General features: G+C 50.5%; 3 protein-coding genes across 3 annotated transcripts; all 3 read left to right on the top strand.

Annotated features, from left to right (window-relative positions):
- The first annotated feature begins 376 nt into the window (after nucleotides 1–376).
- LOC144481702 (uncharacterized) lies at nucleotides 377–5,029 on the top strand. Its single transcript, XM_078200845.1, has one exon. It carries the CDS (start codon nucleotides 528–530, stop codon nucleotides 1,929–1,931), a length of 1,404 nt encoding a protein of 467 aa, XP_078056971.1. The 5' UTR covers nucleotides 377–527; the 3' UTR covers nucleotides 1,932–5,029.
- A 6,222-nt stretch (nucleotides 5,030–11,251) lies between these two features.
- Nucleotides 11,252–15,268, top strand: LOC144481608 (uncharacterized). Its single transcript, XM_078200746.1, has 2 exons — nucleotides 11,252–11,443; nucleotides 13,502–15,268. Exon 2 carries the CDS (start codon nucleotides 13,504–13,506, stop codon nucleotides 15,241–15,243), a length of 1,740 nt encoding a protein of 579 aa, XP_078056872.1. The 5' UTR covers nucleotides 11,252–11,443; nucleotides 13,502–13,503; the 3' UTR covers nucleotides 15,244–15,268.
- A 157-nt stretch (nucleotides 15,269–15,425) lies between these two features.
- On the top strand, nucleotides 15,426–16,791 carry LOC144481624 (uncharacterized; the record flags this gene model as incomplete). Its single annotated transcript, XM_078200761.1, has 1 exon — nucleotides 15,426–16,791. A coding segment is annotated over one exon (1,167 nt), but the record flags the coding sequence as incomplete, so codon positions are not given.
- Between the last annotated feature and the right edge of the window lie 3,487 nt (nucleotides 16,792–20,278).

Raw genomic sequence — 20,278 nt, 5'->3', positions numbered from 1 at the left:
CACTTTGACCTGGTCTCTCTTCTCCCATTGGAAAAGTTGGATCTCTCGTCCAACTCCTTGACCGGAATTCCTGACTTCAAGAACCTCCGGAACCTCAGGAAGCTGGTCCTCGACCACAATCAGATTCCCGATCTCCCCGAGAGAGCGTTCGACGTCTTGGTGTCCCTGGAGGAGCTCAGCGTCAAGGGGAACGCGATCCGCGTCATTCCCGATGGCATCTTTGACCAGTTGGAAGAACTCTCACGCTTAATCCTGTCTGGGAACCGAATCGAGAGATTCCCTGGGAACTCTCTGCAAGGCGCCCAAAACCTGGACACCTTTGACATCTCAAACAACAATCTAAGTTCATTTCCTCGAGGCTTTGAGAACATCTTTGCCCCTTACATCTATCTTTACAACAATCCGTGGCATTGTGATTGCGACACTGTGGAGAACTTTACAGAATGGATTAGGAATGTTGAAGGATGTATTTACGATAGTATAGGACAGTCCGATTCCAAGAGTGTTGTTTGTTCTAGTCCGCCGGGATGGAATGGGATCCCGATTGTCAAATTCCCGCTCGAACGAATCTGTCACGTGTGACAACCATTGGAACGGCCCCTCAGACGCCCACAGGCACAGAAAGATCCCACATATCCATTTCCACCGTTAATTTGTTCAAGACATCTCCTCCCCCGGAGATTTGTGCCTCATACACCGATCTGGAAGGTAAGAGAGGAACCAACTGCAGTCACCGGTCCCTTGTGTCCATCCCTCATCCTCTCCCAACGGATACAGAGATCCTCTTACTGAACTACAACAACCTCTCCTCTGTCCCCTTAACCTCGTTCCAAAGCCTCCCGCACCTCAAAGACCTCGATCTCTCCCACAACCAGATTCAACACTTTGACCCGGACTCTCCACTCCCCTTGGAAAAATTGGATCTCTCGTCCAACTCCTTGACCGGAATTCCTGACTTCAGGAACCTCCGGAACCTCAGGAAGCTGGTCCTCGACCACAATCAGATTCCCGATCTCCCCGAGAGAGCGTTCGACGTCTTGGTGTCCCTGGAGGAGCTCAGCGTCAAGGGGAACGCGATCCGGGTCATTCCCGATGGCATCTTTGATTCCTTGGGGAATCTCAGACACTTAATCCTACCTGGGAACCGCATTGAGAGATTCCCCAATAACTCACTCCACAGCCTGAGAAATCTGACAACCTTAGACATCTCCAACAACCAGATCAGGACAATTCCTCGGGAGATTTTTGGGATAAATCCTGCATTTTGTCTCCTTCTGTCTGGGAACCCATTGCATTGTAATTGTGACATTGAGTATTTGATGGAATGGATGGAGTTGATGGAGAGAGCAATGTCTTGTGGCAATGGAACCTTCGATGACAAAGGCATTATTTGCAATACCCCCATTAGCATGGAAGGGCGACCCCTCTTTCAGCTTTCCCCATTGGAACTGTGCAAATCCAGCACGCCTGGATACGGGGCCCTGACGGTTCGCAGCAGCCCTCAGGCCACCAGTCGATCCCACCCGACCTCCGCCAGCCCCGAGGATTCAGTTAACCGCTGGGGGCGGATGTTTGGCCTCCTCGAGGCGCTGGGCCCCTGGGGTTCGAGCTGCTACCTGCTCTTCCTCCTCCACTGCCTCGCCCTCGCCCTTGTGCTGTTAGCGAACTGCCTCCTCCTGTTGTCTGTTGCCCGCTTTCACCGCAGGTGCCTGGTGCCCATGAGGGAGCTGGCCCGGAGGCCCTTTGGCATCAAGCTGGTGCGGTACAGCCTGCTGCTGCCCGACCCTCGGCAGATCTACCCCGCCCCCAGCCCTGACGGCGAGCCGGGGGGCAGGGAGAGGGACGACAGTGGGCAGCTCCTGGATGATGACTTAACCCCCAGCATCAGTGGGATGGGGAGCCCCCCACCATCGGACGAAGGCTCCTACTGACGCCTTTGTGCGCTTGTATTGGAAAATCAAACATAGGAGCAGGAGTAGGCCATTCGGCCCCTCAAGCCTGTTCTGCCAGTCAATAAGATCATGGCTGATCTGATTGGAGCCTTAAATCTGCATCGCCTCCACCCCTGCTATTCCTGATAACCTTTCACCCCTCCTTGTTAATCAAGAATCGATCTAGCCCTGTCTTAAAAACATTGCAAGAAAGCAGACAAAATACCGAAAGGACTACGGATCACGAACCCACTCAGGTCAACCTATAACACAGACTACGCTGAGAGACTTTGCCGTCGCACCTCTCTCACACTCCTCAACCACCTCATACACCAACTCTACAGCAAACGCCGCAGCCTGGAAACCAAGATCGAATCCATAGTCTCAACTTGCGCTCAGGACGCAGACCAGGTGTGAAACTCTGCCAAGCAGACGAGACAACGGAACTACGCCATCTACATGCACACCAAGAACAGGAAACTTGAGAAACTCGGCATCACCACCAGCATCAACCAAGCCTTCCCCGGTACCACAGTAGGAAACAGTACCACTGCAGGGAAGTCCATTGTCAACTTGTCCGACTACACACTTCAACCAGATGAAATCGAAGTTCTCAGCCGAGGGCTTAATTTTTGCCCCACCACCAAAATAGACCCATCAGTCTCGCAGCAGACACAGAGGAATTCATCAGGCGAATGAGGCTGCGGGAGTTCTTCCACAAACCCCAAGAGGCCAACAGCGAACACAATGAGACAGCCAATGAACCGGAACAGCCGACAGAGAGATCCGCAGTGCATCCGAAGAGGAAAGAGTCGAATTGGACTCCTCCGGAAGGCCGCTGCCCTCGACTTGACATGTATGCCCAAGCCGTCAGGAGGTGCGTCAACACCAAATTCATCAGCCGCACTCACAAGACAGCCCCGAACATCACCCAAGCACAACGTAACGCCATCCACGCTCTCAAGACCAACCGCAACATTGTCATCAAACCAGCAGACAAAGGAGGGGCCATCGTCATACTGAACAGAACGGATTACTGCAAAGAAGTGTACTGACAACTCAACAACGAGGAACACTACAGACAGTTACCTGCAGATCCGACCAAAGAACACACCCGTCAACTCAACACTCTGATCAAGACCTTTGATCCGGACCTTCAGAGCACCCTCCGTGCTCTCATCCCACGTACTCCCCGCGTTGGAGATCTCTACTGCCTCCCGAAGATACACAAGGCAAACACACCCGGCCGTCCCATCATATCGGGCAATGGGACCCTGTGCGAGAACCTCTCCGGCTATGTCGAGGGCATCCTGAAACCCATTGTACAAAGAACCCCCAGCTTTTGTCGCGACACAACGGACTTCCTACAGAAACTCGGCACACATGGAGCAGTTGAACCAGGAGCGCTCCTCGTCACAATGTAGTACATTGTGTCCTACATTCCTACATACATTGTGGACATTCATGAACACAGACACAGATCGGCACTCTACACCAGCATCCCCCATGACGATGGCATTGCTGCAACGGCCTCAGTGCTCAGCGCCAACAACTGCCAGTTTCCAGATGCAATTTTACATCTCATCTGCTTCATCCTGGACCACAATATCTTCACCTTCAACAACCAGTTCTTCATCCAGACACACGGAACAGCCATGGGAACCAAATTCGCACCTCAATATGCCAACATCTTCATGCACAGGTTCGAACAAGACTTCTTCACCGCACGGGACCTTCAACCGATGCTATACACTAGATACATCGATGACATTTTCTTCCTTTGGACTCATGGTGAACAATCACTGAAACAACTCTATGATGACATCAACAAGTTCCATCCCACCATCAGACTCACCATAGACTACTCTCCGGAATCGGTTGCATTCTTGGACACACGCATCTCCATTAAGGACGGTCACCTCAGCACCTCACTGTACCGCAAGCCCACGGATAACCTCATGATGCTCCACTTCTCCAGCTTCCACCCTAAACACGTTAAAGAAGCCATCCCCTACGGACAAGCCCTCCGAATACACAGGATCTGCTCGGATGAGGAGGATCGCAACAGACACCTCCAGACGCTGAAAGATGCCCTCATAAGAACAGGATATGGCGCTCGACTCATTGATCAACAGTTCCAACGTGCCACAGCGAAAAATCGCACCGACCTCCTCAGAAGACAAACACGGGACACAGTGGACAGAGTACCCTTCGTCGTCCAGTACTTCCCCGGAGCGGAGAAGCTACGGCATCTCCTCCGGAGCCTTCAACATGTCATTGATGAAGACGAACATCTCGCCAAGGCCATCCCCACACCCCCACTTCTTGCCTTCAAACAACCGCACAACCTCAAACAGACCATTGTCCGCAGCAAACTACCCAGCCTTCAGGAGAACAGTGACCATGACACCACACAACCCTGCCACAGCAATCTCTGCAAGACGTGCCGGATCATCGACACAGATGCCATCATCTCACGTGAGAACACCATCCACCAGGTACACGGTACATACTCTTGCAACTCGGCCAACGTTGTCTACCTGATACGCTGCAGGAAAGGATGTCCCGAGGCATGGTACATTGGGGAAACTATGCAGACGCTGCGACAACGGATGAATGAACACCGCTCGACAATCACCAGGCAGGAGTGTTCTCTTCCTGTTGGGGAGCACTTCAGCGGTCACGGGCATTCGGCCTCTGATCTTCGGGTAAGCGTTCTCCAAGGCGGCCTTCGCGACACACGACAGCGCAAAGTCGCTGAGCAGAAACTGATAGCCAAGTTCCGCACACACGAGGACGGCCTCAACCGGGATATTGGGTTCATGTCACACTATTTGTAACCCCCACAGAGTTTCACTGGCTGTCTTGTCTGGAGACAATACACATCTTTTTAGCCTGTCTTGATGCTCTCTCCACTCACATTGTTTTGTTTCTTAAAGACTTGATTAGTTGTAAGTATTCGCATTCCAACCATTATTCATGTAAATTGAGTTTGTGTCTTTATATGCTCTGTTTGTGAACAGAATTCCCACTCACCTGAAGAAGGGGCTTGGAGCTCCAAAAGCTTGTGTGGCTTTTGCTACCAAATAAACCTGTTGGACTTTAACCTGGTGTTGTTAAACTTCTTACTGTGTTTAAAAACATTCACAGCTTATTTTCATATTCATTAGCGGGGCATGGGCATCGTTGGCTGGGCCCAGCATTTATTGCCCATCCCTAGTTGCCCTTGGAGGGCAGTTGAGAGTCAACCACATTGCCTTGGCTCTGGAGTCACATTTAATTTGATTTATTATTGTCACATGTATTGGGATACAGTGAAAAGTATTGTTTCTTGCGCGCTATACAGACAGAGCGTACCGTTCATAGAGAAGGAAAGGAGAGAGTGCAGAATGTAGTGTTACAGTCATAGCTAGGGTGTAGAGAAAGATCAACTTAATGCGAGGTAGGTCCATTCAAAAGTCTGACGGCAGCAGGGAAGAAGCTGTTCTTGAGTCGGTTGGTGCGTGACCTCAGACATTTGTATCTTTTTCCTGACGGAAGAAGGTGGAAAAGAGAGAATGTCCGGGGGCGCGTGGGGTCCTTGATTATGCTGCCTGCTTTTCCCCGAGGCAGGGGGAAGTGTAGACATAGTCAATGGATGGGAGGCTGGTTTGCGTGATGGCCAGACAGGGGTAAGGACGGCAGATTTCCTTCCCTAAAGGAACCGGATTGGTTTTTCCGACAATGGGTCATCAGTAGGTTCTGAATTCCAGACTTTTTAAAAATTAAATTCAAATTCCACCAACTGCCGTGACGGGATTCGAACCCGGGTCCCCCAGAACATTAGCTGAGTTTCTGGGTTAATAGTCTAGCGATAATACCACTAAGCCTCTCTTGAGGAAGAGAGTTCCAGAGAGTCATCGCCCTCTAAGAGTAAACATTTCTCCCCATCTCCGTCTCAAATGGGTCCCCCTTATTTTTAAACACTGGCCCCCTAGTTCCAGTTTCTCCCACAAGAAGAAAGATCCTCTCCACATCCCACCCTGTCAACAGCCCTCAGCATCTTAAAGCTACAAAAGTCTGAGGTCACGTACCAACCGTCTCAAGAACAGCTTCTTCCCTGCTGCTGTCAGACTTTTGAATGGACCTACCTCGCATTAAGTTGATCTTTCTCTACACCCTAGCTATGACTGTAACACTACATTCTGCACTCTCGCCTTTCCTTCTCTATGAACGGTATGCTTTGTCCACACAGCGCGCAAGAAACAATACTTTTCACTGTATCCCAGTACATGTGACAATAATAAATCAAATCAAATCCTTCTCCCCTGTGTACTCTATGAATGGTATGCTTTGTCTGTACAGCGCGCAAGAAACAATACTTTTCACTGTATCCCAGTACATGTGACAATAATAAATCAAATCCTTCTCCCCTGTGTACTCTATGAACGGTATTCTTTGTCTGTATAGCGCGCAAGAAACAATACTTTTCACTGTATCCCAATACATGTGACAATAATAAATCAAATCCTTCTCCCCTATGTACTCTATGAACGGTATGCTTTGTCTGTACAGCGCGCAAGAAACAATACTTTTCACTCTATCCCAATACATGTGACAATAATAAATCAAATCCTTCTCCCCTATGTACTCTATGAACGGTATGCTTTGTCTGTATAGCGCGCAAGAAACAATACTTTTCACTCTATCCCAATACATGTGACAATAATAAATCAAATCCTTCTCCCCTATGTACTCTATGAACGGTATGCTTTGTCTGTACAGCGCGCAAGAAACAATACTTTTCACTCTATCCCAATACATGTGACAATAATAAATCAAATCCTTCTCCCCTATGTACTCTATGAACGGTATGCTTTGTCTGTATAGCGCGCAAGAAACAATACTTTTCACTCTATCCCAATACAATAATAAAACGTGCAAAGTGGCCAAACTCTAGTTTAATTTTAGTTCCAATTTGAACTCTTTATCTTTAAGTTTTTGAGTGAATGCAAATACTACCCACATGGGTGAACTGGCCAGGTCCGCTTCCCAGTACGAATCTTCCTCTCGGTCCTTCTCTGAAGCTATCTTCGGGGCACACGTTGCCAATGCCATTCTCACACTTCTGGCGAGGACAAAGACTCAAAACGTTTCTTTTATCTTAAGCTTCGCACATCCTTCCAGAAAGTTCTCTGGACTCCAGCCAATGACACCACCGGAAACTGATGGCAATGTTCGATTGTAGCCAGTGGAGTTACTCGTCAGCCACTCCCAAACGGTTATACCAGGGCGGCATGTAAGGTACGTAGCCTCACCGTGTATGGTGACAAAGGCTCAGGGGATGCCCAACACCGGCCTAAACAACCATCCTTAATTGGTCAACAAAGGAATGTCAAGTAACCTCTCCCAGGACAGGTCATAGGGTCATGGAGCACCACAGCATGGGGACAGGCCCTTCGGCCCAACCGATCCATGCTGCTCTCCGAGCTAGTCCCAATTGCCCGCGTTTGGCCCATATCCCTCTAATTCTTTCCCATCCCTGTACTTATCCAAATGCTTTCTAAATGTCGCTATTATACCTGCCTCGACCACTTTCGTTGGCACTCCATACAGGCACCACCCTCTGCGTCAAGAAGGTGCCCCTCAGGTCCCTTTCCCCTCTCACCTTTAACCTCTGCCCTCCGGTTTTCAATTCCCTCTATCCTGGGATAAAGACTTTGTGCGTTCTTCCTATCTCTGCCCCTCGTGGTTTTAAACGCCTCAGATACGTCACTCATTCTCCTATGTCCCAAGGAATAAAGTCCTAGTTTGGCCAACCGCTCCCTAAAACCCAGGCCCGCCAGTCCTGGCAACATTCTGGTAAATCTTCTCTGCACTCTTTCCAGTTTGTCAATATCTTTGGCTTTGTCAAAGGCAGATCGTGCCTTCCGAGCCTGGTGGAGTTCTTCGAAAAGGTGACTAAACACATTGACGAAGGGAAGGCGGTAGATGTGGTTTATATGGATTTTAGCAAGGCGTTCGATAAGGTTCCCCATGCAAGGCTTCTAGAAAAAGTGAGAGGGCATGGCATCCAAGGGGCTGCTGCCCTGTGGATCCAGAACTGGCTTGCCCAAAGGAGGCAGAGAGTGGGTATAGATGGATCATTTTCTAAATGGAGTTCGGTCACCAGTGGGGTGCCCCAGGGATCTGTTCTGGGGCCCTTGCTGTTTGTCATTTTCATAAATGACCTGGATGAGGAAGTGGAGGGATGGGTTGGTACGTTTGCCGACGACACGAAGGTTGGTGGGGTTGTGGATAGTCTGGAGGGATGTCAGAGGTTACAGAGGGACATAGATGGGATACAAGACTGGGCGGTGAAGTGGCAGATGGACTTCAACCCAGATAAATGCGTAGTGGTCCATTTTGGCAGGTCAAATGGGATGAAGGAGTACAATATAAAGGGAAAGACTCTTAGTACTGTAGAGGATCGGAAGGACCTTGGGGTCCGGGTCCATAGGACTCTAAAATCGGCCCCGCAGGTGGAGGAGGTGGTTAAGAAGGCGTATGGTGTGCTGGCCTTTATCAATCGAGGGATTGAGTTTAGGAGTCCAGGGATAATGATGCAGCTATATAAGACCCTCGTCAGACCCCACTTGGAGTACTGTGCTCAGTTCTGGTCGCCTCATTACAGGAAGGATGTGGAAAAGATTGAAAGGGTGCAGAGGAGATTTACAAGGATGTTGCCTGGATTGAGTGGCATGCCTTATGAGGATAGGCTGAGGGAGCTCGGTCTTTTCTCCTTGGAGAGACGTAGGATGAGAGGAGGCCTAATAGAGGTATATAAGATGTTGAGAGGCATAGATCGGGTGGACTCTCAGAGGCTTTTTCCCAGGGTGGAAATGGCTGCTACGAGAGGACACAGGTTTAAGGTGCTGGGGGGTAGGTACAGGGGAGATGTTAGGGGGAAGTTTTTCACACAGAGGGTGGTGGGCGAGTGGAATCGGCTGCCGTCAGTGGTGGTGGAGGCAAACTCAATAGGGTCTTTTAAGAGACTCCTGGATGAGTACATGGGACTTAATAGGATGGAGGGTTATAGGTAGGCCTAAAAGGTAGGGATATGTTCGGCACAACTTGTGGGGCCGAAGGGCCTGTTTTGTGCTGTGGTTTTTCTATGTTTCTATTTTTCTATGTCTTTCCTTTAATGGTGTAGCCTTAGAAATCATAGAAACCCTACAGTGCAGAAGGAGGCCATTCGGCCCATCGAGTCTGCACCGACCACAATCCCACCCAGGCCCTACCCCCACATATTTACCCGCTAATCCCTCTAACCTACGCATCTCAGGACTCTAAGGGGCAATTTATTTTTAGCATGGCCAATCAACCTAACCCGCACATCTTTGGACTGTGGGATGAAACCGGAGCACCCGGAGGAAACCCACGCAGACACGAGGAGAATGTGCAAACTCCACACAGACAGTGACCCAAGCCGAGAATCGAACCCGGGACCCTGGAGCTGTGAAGCAGCAGTGCTAACCACTGTGCCACCGTGCCGCCCTTCTCTGACCTGCATCTGTGTCCGACCCAGCTTGGCTATAATTCCCAGCATGCTTGTCTCTCACAGTTACCGTTGCCATGGCTGAATCCGGCCACGCCGTGTACAACAACAACCTGTGCCTTCGCTAACGCCTTTCACATGACGAGACGTCCCCCCACGGCCATTCGCAGGAGTTCTGAAAAAACAAGCTACATAGAAACCAGAAGCAGGGGTGGCACAGTGGGTTAGCACTGCTGCCTCACAGAACCAGGTTCGATTCTCGGCTTGGGTCACTGTCTGTGCGGAGTCTGCACACTCTCCCCGTGTCTGCGTGGGTTTCCTCCGGGTGCTCCGGTTTCCTCACACTGTCTAAGATGAGGTGCGGGTTCGGTGCTTAGGCCATGTTAAATTGCCCCTTAGTATCCAAAGATGTGTAGGTTAGGTGGATTGGCCATGTTAAATTGCCCCTTAGTATCCAAAGATGTGTAGGTTAGGTGGATTGGCCATGCTAAATTGCCCCTTAGTGTCCAAAGATGTGTAGGTTAGGTGGATTGGCCATGCTAAATTGCCCCTTAGTGTCCAAAGATGTGCAGGTTAGGTGGATTGGCCATGTTAAATTGCCCCTTAGTGTCCAAAGATGTGTAGGTTAGGTGGATTGGCCATGCTGAATTGCCCCTCAGTGTCCAAAGATGTGTAGGTTAGGTGGATTGGCCATGTTAAATTGCCCCTTAGTGTCCAAAGATGTGTGGGTTAGGTGGATTGGCCATGCTAAATTGTCCCTTAGTGTCCAAAGATGTGCAGGTTAGGTGGATTGGCCATGCTCAATTGTCCCTTAGTGTCCAAAGATGTGCAGGTTAGGTGGATTGGCCATGCTAAATTATCCCTTAGTGTCCAAAGATGTGCAGGTTAGGTGGATTGGCCATGCTAAATTGCCCCTTAGTGTCCAAAGATGTGCGTGTTAGGTGGATTGGCCATGCTAAATTGCCCCTTAGTGTCCAAAGATGTGCAGGTTAGGTGGATTGGCCACGCTAAATTGCCCCTGAATGTCAAGGGGACTAGCTTGGGTATATGCAGGGGGTTTTGGGAATGGGGCCCGTGTGGGAATGTGCTCGGTGCAGACTTGATGAACTGAATGGCCTCCTTCTGCACTGTCGGGATTCTATGAATCACATGGAGTCACAGAGGTTTACAGCATGGAATCAGGCCCTCCCACCCAGCTTGTCCATGCCGCCCTTTTTTTTAAACGATTAAGCTCGTCCCAATTGCCCACGTTTGGCCCATATCCCTCTGTACCCATCTTACCCTCTGTGTGAAAACATTACCTCTCTGGACACTTTTGTATCTCTCCCCCTCTCACCTTAAACCTATGCCCTCTAGTTTTAAACTCCCTCACCTTTGAGCCCATCATTCCAGGGCATGGTGGCGCCGTGGTTAGCACTGCTGCCTCACAGCCCCAGGGACCCGGGTTCGATTCCCGGCTTGGGGTCGCTGTCTGTGTGGAGTCTGCACGTTCTCCCCGTGTCTGCGTGGGTTTCCTCCGGGTGCTCCGGTTTCCTCCCACAGTCCGAAAGACGTGTTGGTTCGGGTGAATTGGCCATGCTAAATTCTCCTTCAGTGTTACCCCAACAGGCGCTGGAGTGTGGGGCGACTGGGGGATTCTCACAGTAACTTCATTGCAGCGTTAATGTAAGACATATTTGTGACGAATAAGTAAACTTTTTTTAAAAAAACAGAGTTTGGCCCAGGGCCCTTGGGTGGTGTGGGGGAGGGAGGGCTGTGCACTGAATGCTGGGAAGGGGCAGGGTCCAGTGGGCAGGGCCTCAAATTGGAACCAGTGGTCATTGGGGCAAAGGTCTCTCTGACTAACACAGCGACACGGGTCGGTGGAGAGAGCAGGCATGTCCAACTGAACCAGCAGAAAAATCTAATATCCCCGCGAGATCTTCCGCACAGAATCCGCTGGCCATAGATTTTGGGATCTTGCTGTGCCTTGTCCCCACGGTATTGGCAGTGGACGGTGAGTCCTAAGATCTGCTTTCCAAAGGCGTGACGCTTAACCACCGCACCCCCTCCTCCAACCCCCTACTTTGCCCCCCCCCAACCCCACCCCCCCCCAAGGTGGAATTGTATAATCCCGTTCCCCTGTTGGGGCCTTTCAGCAAAGACATGGGGCTATTCCACTGCGAGAAGCATCACAGACCAGTCCCAGTTTTGTCTCCAACTAAGTCTTTGGCCGTGCACACTCCCACTGCCACTCCCTCGAGTGGGCACTGTTGGTATTTATTACTCATCCCGAATTGACCCCCCCTTGAGAAGGTGGTGGGTGAGCCGCCATCTTGAACCCGCCTGCAGATGTAGGTGTAGGTGCACCCTGAGTGCTGTCAGGGAAGGGGTCACTGTCCATGTGGAGTCGGCACGTTCTCCCCATGTTGGCGTGGGTTTCCTCCGGGTGCTCCGGTTTCCTCCCACAGTCTGAAAGATGTGCGGGTTGGGTGGATTGGCCATGTTCAATTGCCCCTTCGTGTCAGGAGGACTAGCAGGGTAAATGCATGGAGTTAAGGGGATAGGGCCTGGGTGGGATTGTAGTCAGTGCAGACTCGATGGGCCAAATGGCCTCCTTCTGTACCGTAGGAATTTTATGATTCTATGAAAATTATGAGAGGCATAGATCCTTAGTGTCCAAAGATGTGCAGGTTAGGTGGATTGGCCGTGCTAAATTGCCCCTTAGTGTCCAAAGATGTGCAGGTTAGGTGGATTGGCCATGCTAAATTGCCCCTTAGTGTCCAAAGATGTGCAGGTTAGGTGGATTGGCCATGCTAAATTGCCCCTTAGTGTCCAAAGATGTGCAGGTTAGGTGGATTGGCCGTGCTAAATTGCCCCTTAGTGTCCAAAGATGTGCAGGTCAGGTAGATTGGCCGTGCTAAGTTGCCCCTCAGTGTCCAAAGATGTGCAGGTTAGGTGGATTGGCCGTGCTAAGTTGTCCCTCAGTGTCCAAAGATGTGCAGGTTAGGTGTTATAACAAAGGCAGGCTTGCATTTGCTGCTGTGTCTTAAGCTCTGAGATTTCTTCACAAAACCTGTCTGTCCCACGATCTCTCTCTTTGAGACACTCCTTAAATCCTACATCCTACACCCTGCTTTTACTGATTCCTCCTATCAGTTCTTTCCCCTTTCTCGCTTGTCGATTTGCGTCCAACATCCGTGTGAAGCTCTTTGAGACAGAATCGGAGAATTCCTACCCGACAGAAGGTCCATTGAGCCTGCATCCTCAACAATGCCACCCAGGCCATTTCCCGTAGCCCCACGTATTTACCCTGCTAATCCCCCTGACAACAAGGGGCAAATTAGCATGGCCAATCCACCTAAACTTCACATCTTTGGACACTGAGGGGCAATTTAGCATGGCAAATCCACCTAACCTACCCAACTTTGGACACTAAGGGGCAATTTTGCATAGCCGATCCACCTAACATGCACATCTTTAGACACTCAGGGGCAGTTTAACATGGCCAATCCACCTAACCCGCACATCTTTGGACACTAAGGGACAATTTAGCATGGCCAATCCACCTAACCTGCACATCTTTTGACACTAAGGGGTAATTTAGCATGGCCAATCCACCTAACCTGCACATCTTTGGACACTAAGCGATAATTTAGCATGGCAAATCCACCTAAACTTCACATCTTTGGACACTAAGGGGCAATTTAGCACGGCCAATCCACCTAACCTGCAAACCTTTGGACACTAAGGGACAATTTACCATGGCCAATTCACCTAATGTGTACACCTTCGGAGACCGGAATCCTAGCTCTTGGGGTTAAAGGGATCAAGGGATATGAGGGGGAAGGCTGGGGGGGGGTGGAATCAGGATATTGAATTTGATGATCAGCCATGATAATAATGAATGGTGGAGCAGGCTCGAAGGACCGTAATGGCCTACTCTTGTTTCTAGTTTCTATGTTTCCATTGGGATGTCAATGACCAGGGGTTGATCACTCAGTGGAGATGGGTCAGGAGTATGGAAGTGATGGTCGAGACTTACAATTGTTGTGCTTCTGGTTTTCACTCTTAGGAATGTGGCTATTGAGGATGTTGTATCTGCAAATCCTCTGTCTCCAATACCTCTTCAAGGATTCCTTATCTGCGCCCCCGTGCACCTCATATATCGATCTGGAAGGTAAAAGAGGAACCAACTGCAGTCACCGGTCCCTTGTGTCCATCCCTCATCCTCTCCCACCGGATACAGAGATCCTCTTACTGAACTACAACAACCTCTCCTCTGTCCCCTTAACCTCGTTCCAAAGCCTCCCGTACCTCAAAGACCTCGATCTCTCCCACAACCAGATTCAACACTTTGACCTGGTCTCTCTTCTCCCATTGGAAAAGTTGGATCTCTCGTCCAACTCCTTGACCGGAATTCCTGACTTCAAGAACCTCCGGAACCTCAAGAAGCTGGTCCTCGACCACAATCAGATTCCCGATCTCCCCGAGAGAGCGTTCGACGTCTTGGTGTCCCTGGAGGAGCTCAGCGTCAAGGGGAACGCGATCCGCGTCATTCCCGATGGCATCTTTGACCAGTTGGAAGAACTCTCACGCTTAATCCTGTCTGGGAACCGAATCGAGAGATTCCCTGGGAACTCTCTGCAAGGCGCCCAAAACCTGGACACCTTTGACATCTCAAACAACAATCTAAGTTCATTTCCTCGAGGCTTTGAGAACATCTTTGCCCCTTACATCTATCTTTACAACAATCCGTGGCATTGTGATTGCGACACTGTGGAGAACTTTACAGAATGGATGAGGAATGTTGATGGAAGTATTTACGATAGTATAGGACAGTCCGACTCCAAGAGCGTTGTTTGTTCTAGTCCGGCGGCATGGAAAGGGATCCCGATTGTCAAATTCCCGCTCGAACAAATCTGTCACGTTGTGACAACCATCAGAACGACCCCTCAAATGCCCACCGGCACAGAAAGATCCCACATATCCATTTCCACCCTTAATTTGTTCAAGACATCTCCTCTTCCGGAGATTTGTGCCTCATACACCGATTTGGAAGGGAAGAGAGGAACCAACTGTAGTCACCGGTCCCTTGTGTCCATCCCTCATCCTCTCCCACCGGATACAGAGATCCTCTTACTGAACTACAACAACCTCTCCTCTGTCCCCTTAACCTCGTTCCAAAGCCTCCCGTACCTCAAAGACCTCGATCTCTCCCACAACCAGATTCAACACTTTGACCTGGTCTCTCTTCTCCCATTGGAAAAGTTGGATCTCTCGTCCAACTCCTTGACCAGAATTCCTGACTTCAAGAACCTCCGCAACCTCAGGAAGCTGGTCCTCGACCACAATCAGATTCCCGATCTCCCCGAGAGAGCGTTCGACGTCTTGGTGTCCCTGGAGGAGCTCAGCGTCAAGGGGAACGCGATCCGCGTCATTCCCGATGGCATCTTTGACCAGTTGGAAGAACTCTCACGCTTAATCCTGTCTGGGAACCGAATCGAGAGATTCCCTGGGAACTCTCTGCAAGGCGCCCAAAACCTGGACACCTTTGACATCTCAAACAACAATCTAAGTTCATTTCCTCGAGGCTTTGAGAACATCTTTGCCCCTTACATCTATCTTTACAACAATCCGTGGCATTGTGATTGCGACACTGTGGAGAACTTTACAGAATGGATTAGGAATGTTGAAGGATGTATTTACGATAGTATAGGACAGTCCGATTCCAAGAGTGTTGTCTGTTATAGTCCGCCGGGATGGAATGGGATCCCGATTGTCAAATTCCCGCTCGAACGAATCTGTCACGTGTGACAACCATTGGAACGGCCCCTCAGACGCCCACAGGCACAGAAAGATCCCACATATCCATTTCCACCCTTAATTTGTTCAAGACATCTCCTCCCCCGGAGATTTGTGCCTCATACACCGATCTGGAAGGTAAGAGAGGAACCAACTGTAGTCACCGGTCCCTTGTGTCCGTCTCTCATTCTCTCCCACCGGAAACAGAGATCCTCTTACTGAACTACAACAACCTCTCCTCTGTCTCCTTAACCTCATTCCAAAGCCTCCCGTACCTCAAAGACCTCGATCTCTCCCACAACCAGATTCAACACTTTGACTCGGACTCTCCACTCCCCTTGGAAAAGTTGGATGTCTCGTCCAACTCCTTGACCAGAATTCCTGACTTCAGGAACCTCCGGAACCTCAGGAAGCTGGTCCTCGACTACAATCAGATTCCCGATCTCCCCGAGAGAGCGTTCGACGTCTTGGTGTCCCTGGAGGAGCTCAGCGTCAAGGGGAACGCGATCCGGGTCATTCCCGATGGCATCTTTGATTCCTTGGGGAATCTCAGACACTTAATCCTACCTGGGAACCGCATTGAGAGATTCCCCAATAACTCACTCCACAGCCTGAGAAATCTGACAACCTTAGACATCTCCAACAACCAGATCAGGACAATTCCTCGGGAGATTTTTGGGATAAATCCTGCATTTTGTCTCCTTCTGTCTGGGAACCCATTGCATTGTAATTGTGACGTTGAGTATTTGATGGAATGGATGGAGTTGATGGAGAGAGCAATGTCTTGTGGCAATGGAACCTTCGATGACAAAGGCATTATTTGCAATACCCCCATTAGCATGGAAGGGCGACCCCTCTTTCAGCTTTCCCCATTGGAACTGTGCAAATCCAGCACGCCTGGATACGGGGCCCTGACGGTTCGCAGCAGCCCTCAGGCCACCAGTCGATCCCACCCGACCTCCGCCAGCCCCGAGGATTCAGTTAACCGCTGGGGGCGGATGTTTGGCCTCCTCGAGGCGCTGGGCCCCTGGGGTTCGAGCTGCTACCTGCTCTTCCTCCTCCACTGCCTCGCCCTCGCCCTTGTGCTGTTAGCGAACTGCCTCCTCCTGTTGTCTGTTGCCCGCTTTCACCGCAGGTGCCTGGTGCCCATGAGGGAGCTGGCCCGGAGGCCCTTTGGCATCAAGCTGGTGCGGTACAGCCTGCTGCTGCCCGACCCTCGGCAGATCTACCCCGCCCCCAGCCCTGACGGCGAGCCGGGGGGCAGGGAGAGGGACGACAGTGGGCAGCTCCTGGATGATGACTTAACCCCCAGCATCAGTGGGATGGGGAGCCCCCCACCATCGGACAAAGGCTCCTACTGACGCCTTTGTGCGCTTGTATTGGAAAATCAAACATAGGAGCAGGAGTAGGCCATTCGGCCCCTCAAGCCTGTTCTGCCAGTCAATAAGATCATGGCTGATCTGATTGGAGCCTTAAATCTGCATCGCCTCCACCCCTGCTATTCCTGATAACCTTTCACCCCTCCTTGTTAATCAAGAATCGATCGAGCCCTGTCTTAAAAACATTGCAAGAAAGCAGACAAAATACCGAAAGGACTACGGATCACGAACCCACTCAGGTCAACCTATAACACAGACTACGCTGAGAGACTTTGCCGTCGCACCTCTCTCACCCTCCTCAACCACCTCATACACCAACTCTACAGCAAACGCCGCAGCCTGGAAACCAAGATAGAGTCCATATTCTCAACTTGCGCTCAGGACGCAGACCAGCTGTGAAACTCTGCCAAGCAGACGAGACAACGGAACTACGCCATCTACATGCACACCAAGAACAGGAAACTTGAGAAACTCGGCATCACCACCAGCATCAACCAAGCCTTCCCCGGTACCACAGTAGAAAACAGTACCACTGCAGGGAAGTCCATTGTCAACTTGTCCGACTACACACTTCAACCAGATGAAATCGAAGTTCTCAGCCGAGGGCTTAATTTTTGCCCCACCACCAAAATAGACCCATCAGTCTCGCAGCAGACACAGAGGAATTCATCAGGCGAATGAGGCTGCGGGAGTTCTTCCACAAACCCCAAGAGGCCAACAGCGAACACAATGAGACAGCCAATGAACCGGAACAGCCGACAGAGAGATCCGCAGTGCATCCGAAGAGGAAAGAGTCGAATTGGACTCCTCCGGAAGGCCGCTGCCCTCGACTTGACATGTATGCCCAAGCCGTCAGGAGGTGCGTCAACACCAAATTCATCAGCCGCACTCACAAGACAGCCCCGAACATCACCCAAGCACAACGTAACGCCATCCACGCTCTCAAGACCAACCGCAACATTGTCATCAAACCAGCAGACAAAGGAGGGGCCATCGTGATATTGAACGGAACAGATTACTGCAAAGAAGTGTACTGACAACTCAACAACGAGGAACACTACAGACAGTTACCTGCAGATCCGACCAAAGAACACACCCGTCAACTCAACAGACTGATCAAGACCTTTGATCCGGACCTTCAGAGCACCCTCCGTGCTCTCATCCCACGTACTCCCCGCGTTGGAGATCTCTACTGCCTCCCGAAGATACACAAGGCAAACACACCTGGCCGTCCCATCGTATCGGGCAATGGGACCCTGTGCGAGAACCTCTCCGGCTATGTCGAGGGCATCCTGAAACCCATTGTACAAAGAACCCCCAGCTTTTGTCGTGACACGACGGACTTCCTACAGAAACTCGGCACACATGGAGCAGTTGAACCAGGAGCGCTCCTCGTCACAATGGATGTCTCGGCACTCTACACCAGCATCCCCCATGACGATGGCATTGCTGCAACGGCCTCAGTGCTCAGCGCCAACAACTGCCAGTTTCCAGATGCAATTTTACATCTCATCTGCTTCATCCTGGACCACAATATCTTCACCTTCAACAACCAGTTCTTCATCCAGACACACGGAACAGCCATGGGAACCAAATTCGCACCTCAATATGCCAACATCTTCATGCACAGGTTCGAACAAGACTTCTTCACCGCACGGGACCTTCAACCGATGCTATACACTAGATACATCGATGACATTTTCTTCCTTTGGACTCATGGTGAACAATCACTGAAACAACTCTATGATGACATCAACAAGTTCCATCCCACCATCAGACTCACCATAGACTACTCTCCGGAATCGGTTGCATTCTTGGACACACGCATCTCCATTAAGGACGGTCACCTCAGCACCTCACTGTACCGCAAGCCCACGGATAACCTCACGATGCTCCACTTCTCCAGCTTCCACCCTAAACACGTAAAAGAAGCCATCCCCTACGGACAAGCCCTCCGAATACACAAGATCTGCTCGGATGAGGAGGATCGCAACAGACACCTCCAGACGCTGAAAGATGCCCTCATAAGAACAGGATATGGCGCTCGACTCATTGATCAACAGTTCCAACGTGCCACAGCGAAAAACCGCACCGACCTCCTCACAAGACAAACACGGGACACAGTGGACAGAGTACCCTTCGTCGTCCAGTACTTCCCCGGAGCGGAGAAGCTACGGCATCTCCTCCGGAGCCTTCAACATGTCATTGATGAAGACGAACATCTCGCCAAGGCCATCTCCACACCCCCACTTCTTGCCTTCAAACAACCGCACAACCTCAAACAGACCATTGTCCGCAGCAAACTACCCAGCCTTCAGGAGAACAGTGACCATGACACCACACAACCCTGCCACAGCAACCTCTGCAAGACGTGCCGGATCATCGACACGGATGCCATCATCTCACGTGAGAACACCATCCACCAGGTACACGGTACATACTCTTGCAACTCGGCCAACGTTGTCTACCTGATACGCTGCAGGAAAGGATGTCCCGAGGCATGGTACATTGGGGAAACTAAGCAGACGCTGCGACAACGGATGAATGAACACCGCTTGACAATCACCAGGCAAGACTGTTCTCTTCCTGTTGGGGAGCACTTCAGCGGTCACGGGCATTCGGCCTCTGATATTCGGGTAAGCGTTCTCCAAGGCGACCTTCGCGACACACGACAGCGCAGAGTCGCTGAGCAGAAACTGATAGCCAAGTTCCGCACACACGAGGACAGCCTCAACCGGGATATTGGGTTCATGTCACACTATTTGTAACCCCCACAGAGTTTCACTGGCTGTCTTGTCTGGAGACAATACACATCTTTTTAGCCTGTCTTGATGCTCTCTCCACTCACGTTGTTTTGTTTCTTAAAGACTTGATTAGTTGTAAGTATTCGCATTCCAACCATTATTCATGTAAATTGAGTCTGTGTCTTTATAAGTTCTGTTTGTGAACAGAATTCCCACTCACCTGAAGAAGGGGCTTGGAGCTCCGAAAGCTTGTGTGGCTTTTGCTACCAAATAAACCTGTTGGACTTTAACCTGGTGTTGTTAAACTTCTTACTGTGTTTAAAAACATTCACAGCTTATTTTCATATTCATTAGCGGGGCATGGGCATCGTTGGCTGGGCCCAGCATTTATTGCCCATCCCTAGTTGCCCTTGGAGGGCAGTTGAGAGTCAACCACATTGCCTTGGCTCTGGAGTCACATTTAATTTGATTTATTATTGTCACATGTATTGGGATACAGTGAAAAGTATTGTTTCTTGCGCGATATACAGACAGAGCGTACCGTTCATAGAGAAGGAAAGGAGAGGGTGCAGAATGTAGTGTTACAGTCATAGCTAGGGTGTAGAGAAAGATCAACTTAATGCGAGGTAGGTCCATTCAAAAGTCTGACGGCAGCAGGGAAGAAGCTGTTCTTGAGTCGGTTGGTGCGTGACCTCAGACATTTGTATCTTTTTCCTGACGGAAGAAGGTGGAAAAGAGAATGTCCGGGGGCGCGTGGGGTCCTTGATTATTCTGGCTGCTTTTCCCCCCGAGGCAGCGGGAAGTGTAGACAGAGTCAATGGATGGGAGGCTGGTTTGCGTGATGGCCAGACAGGGGTAAGGACGGCAGATTTCCTTCCCTAAAGGAACCGGATTGGTTTTTCCGACAATGGGTCATCAGTAGGT

Source organism: Mustelus asterias, chromosome 31 (genome assembly GCF_964213995.1).
Source record: "Mustelus asterias chromosome 31, sMusAst1.hap1.1, whole genome shotgun sequence".
NCBI lineage: Eukaryota > Metazoa > Chordata > Chondrichthyes > Carcharhiniformes > Triakidae > Mustelus > Mustelus asterias.
Note: the sequence above shows the minus strand (reverse complement) of the source record. Positions and strands in the feature narration are given on the sequence as shown.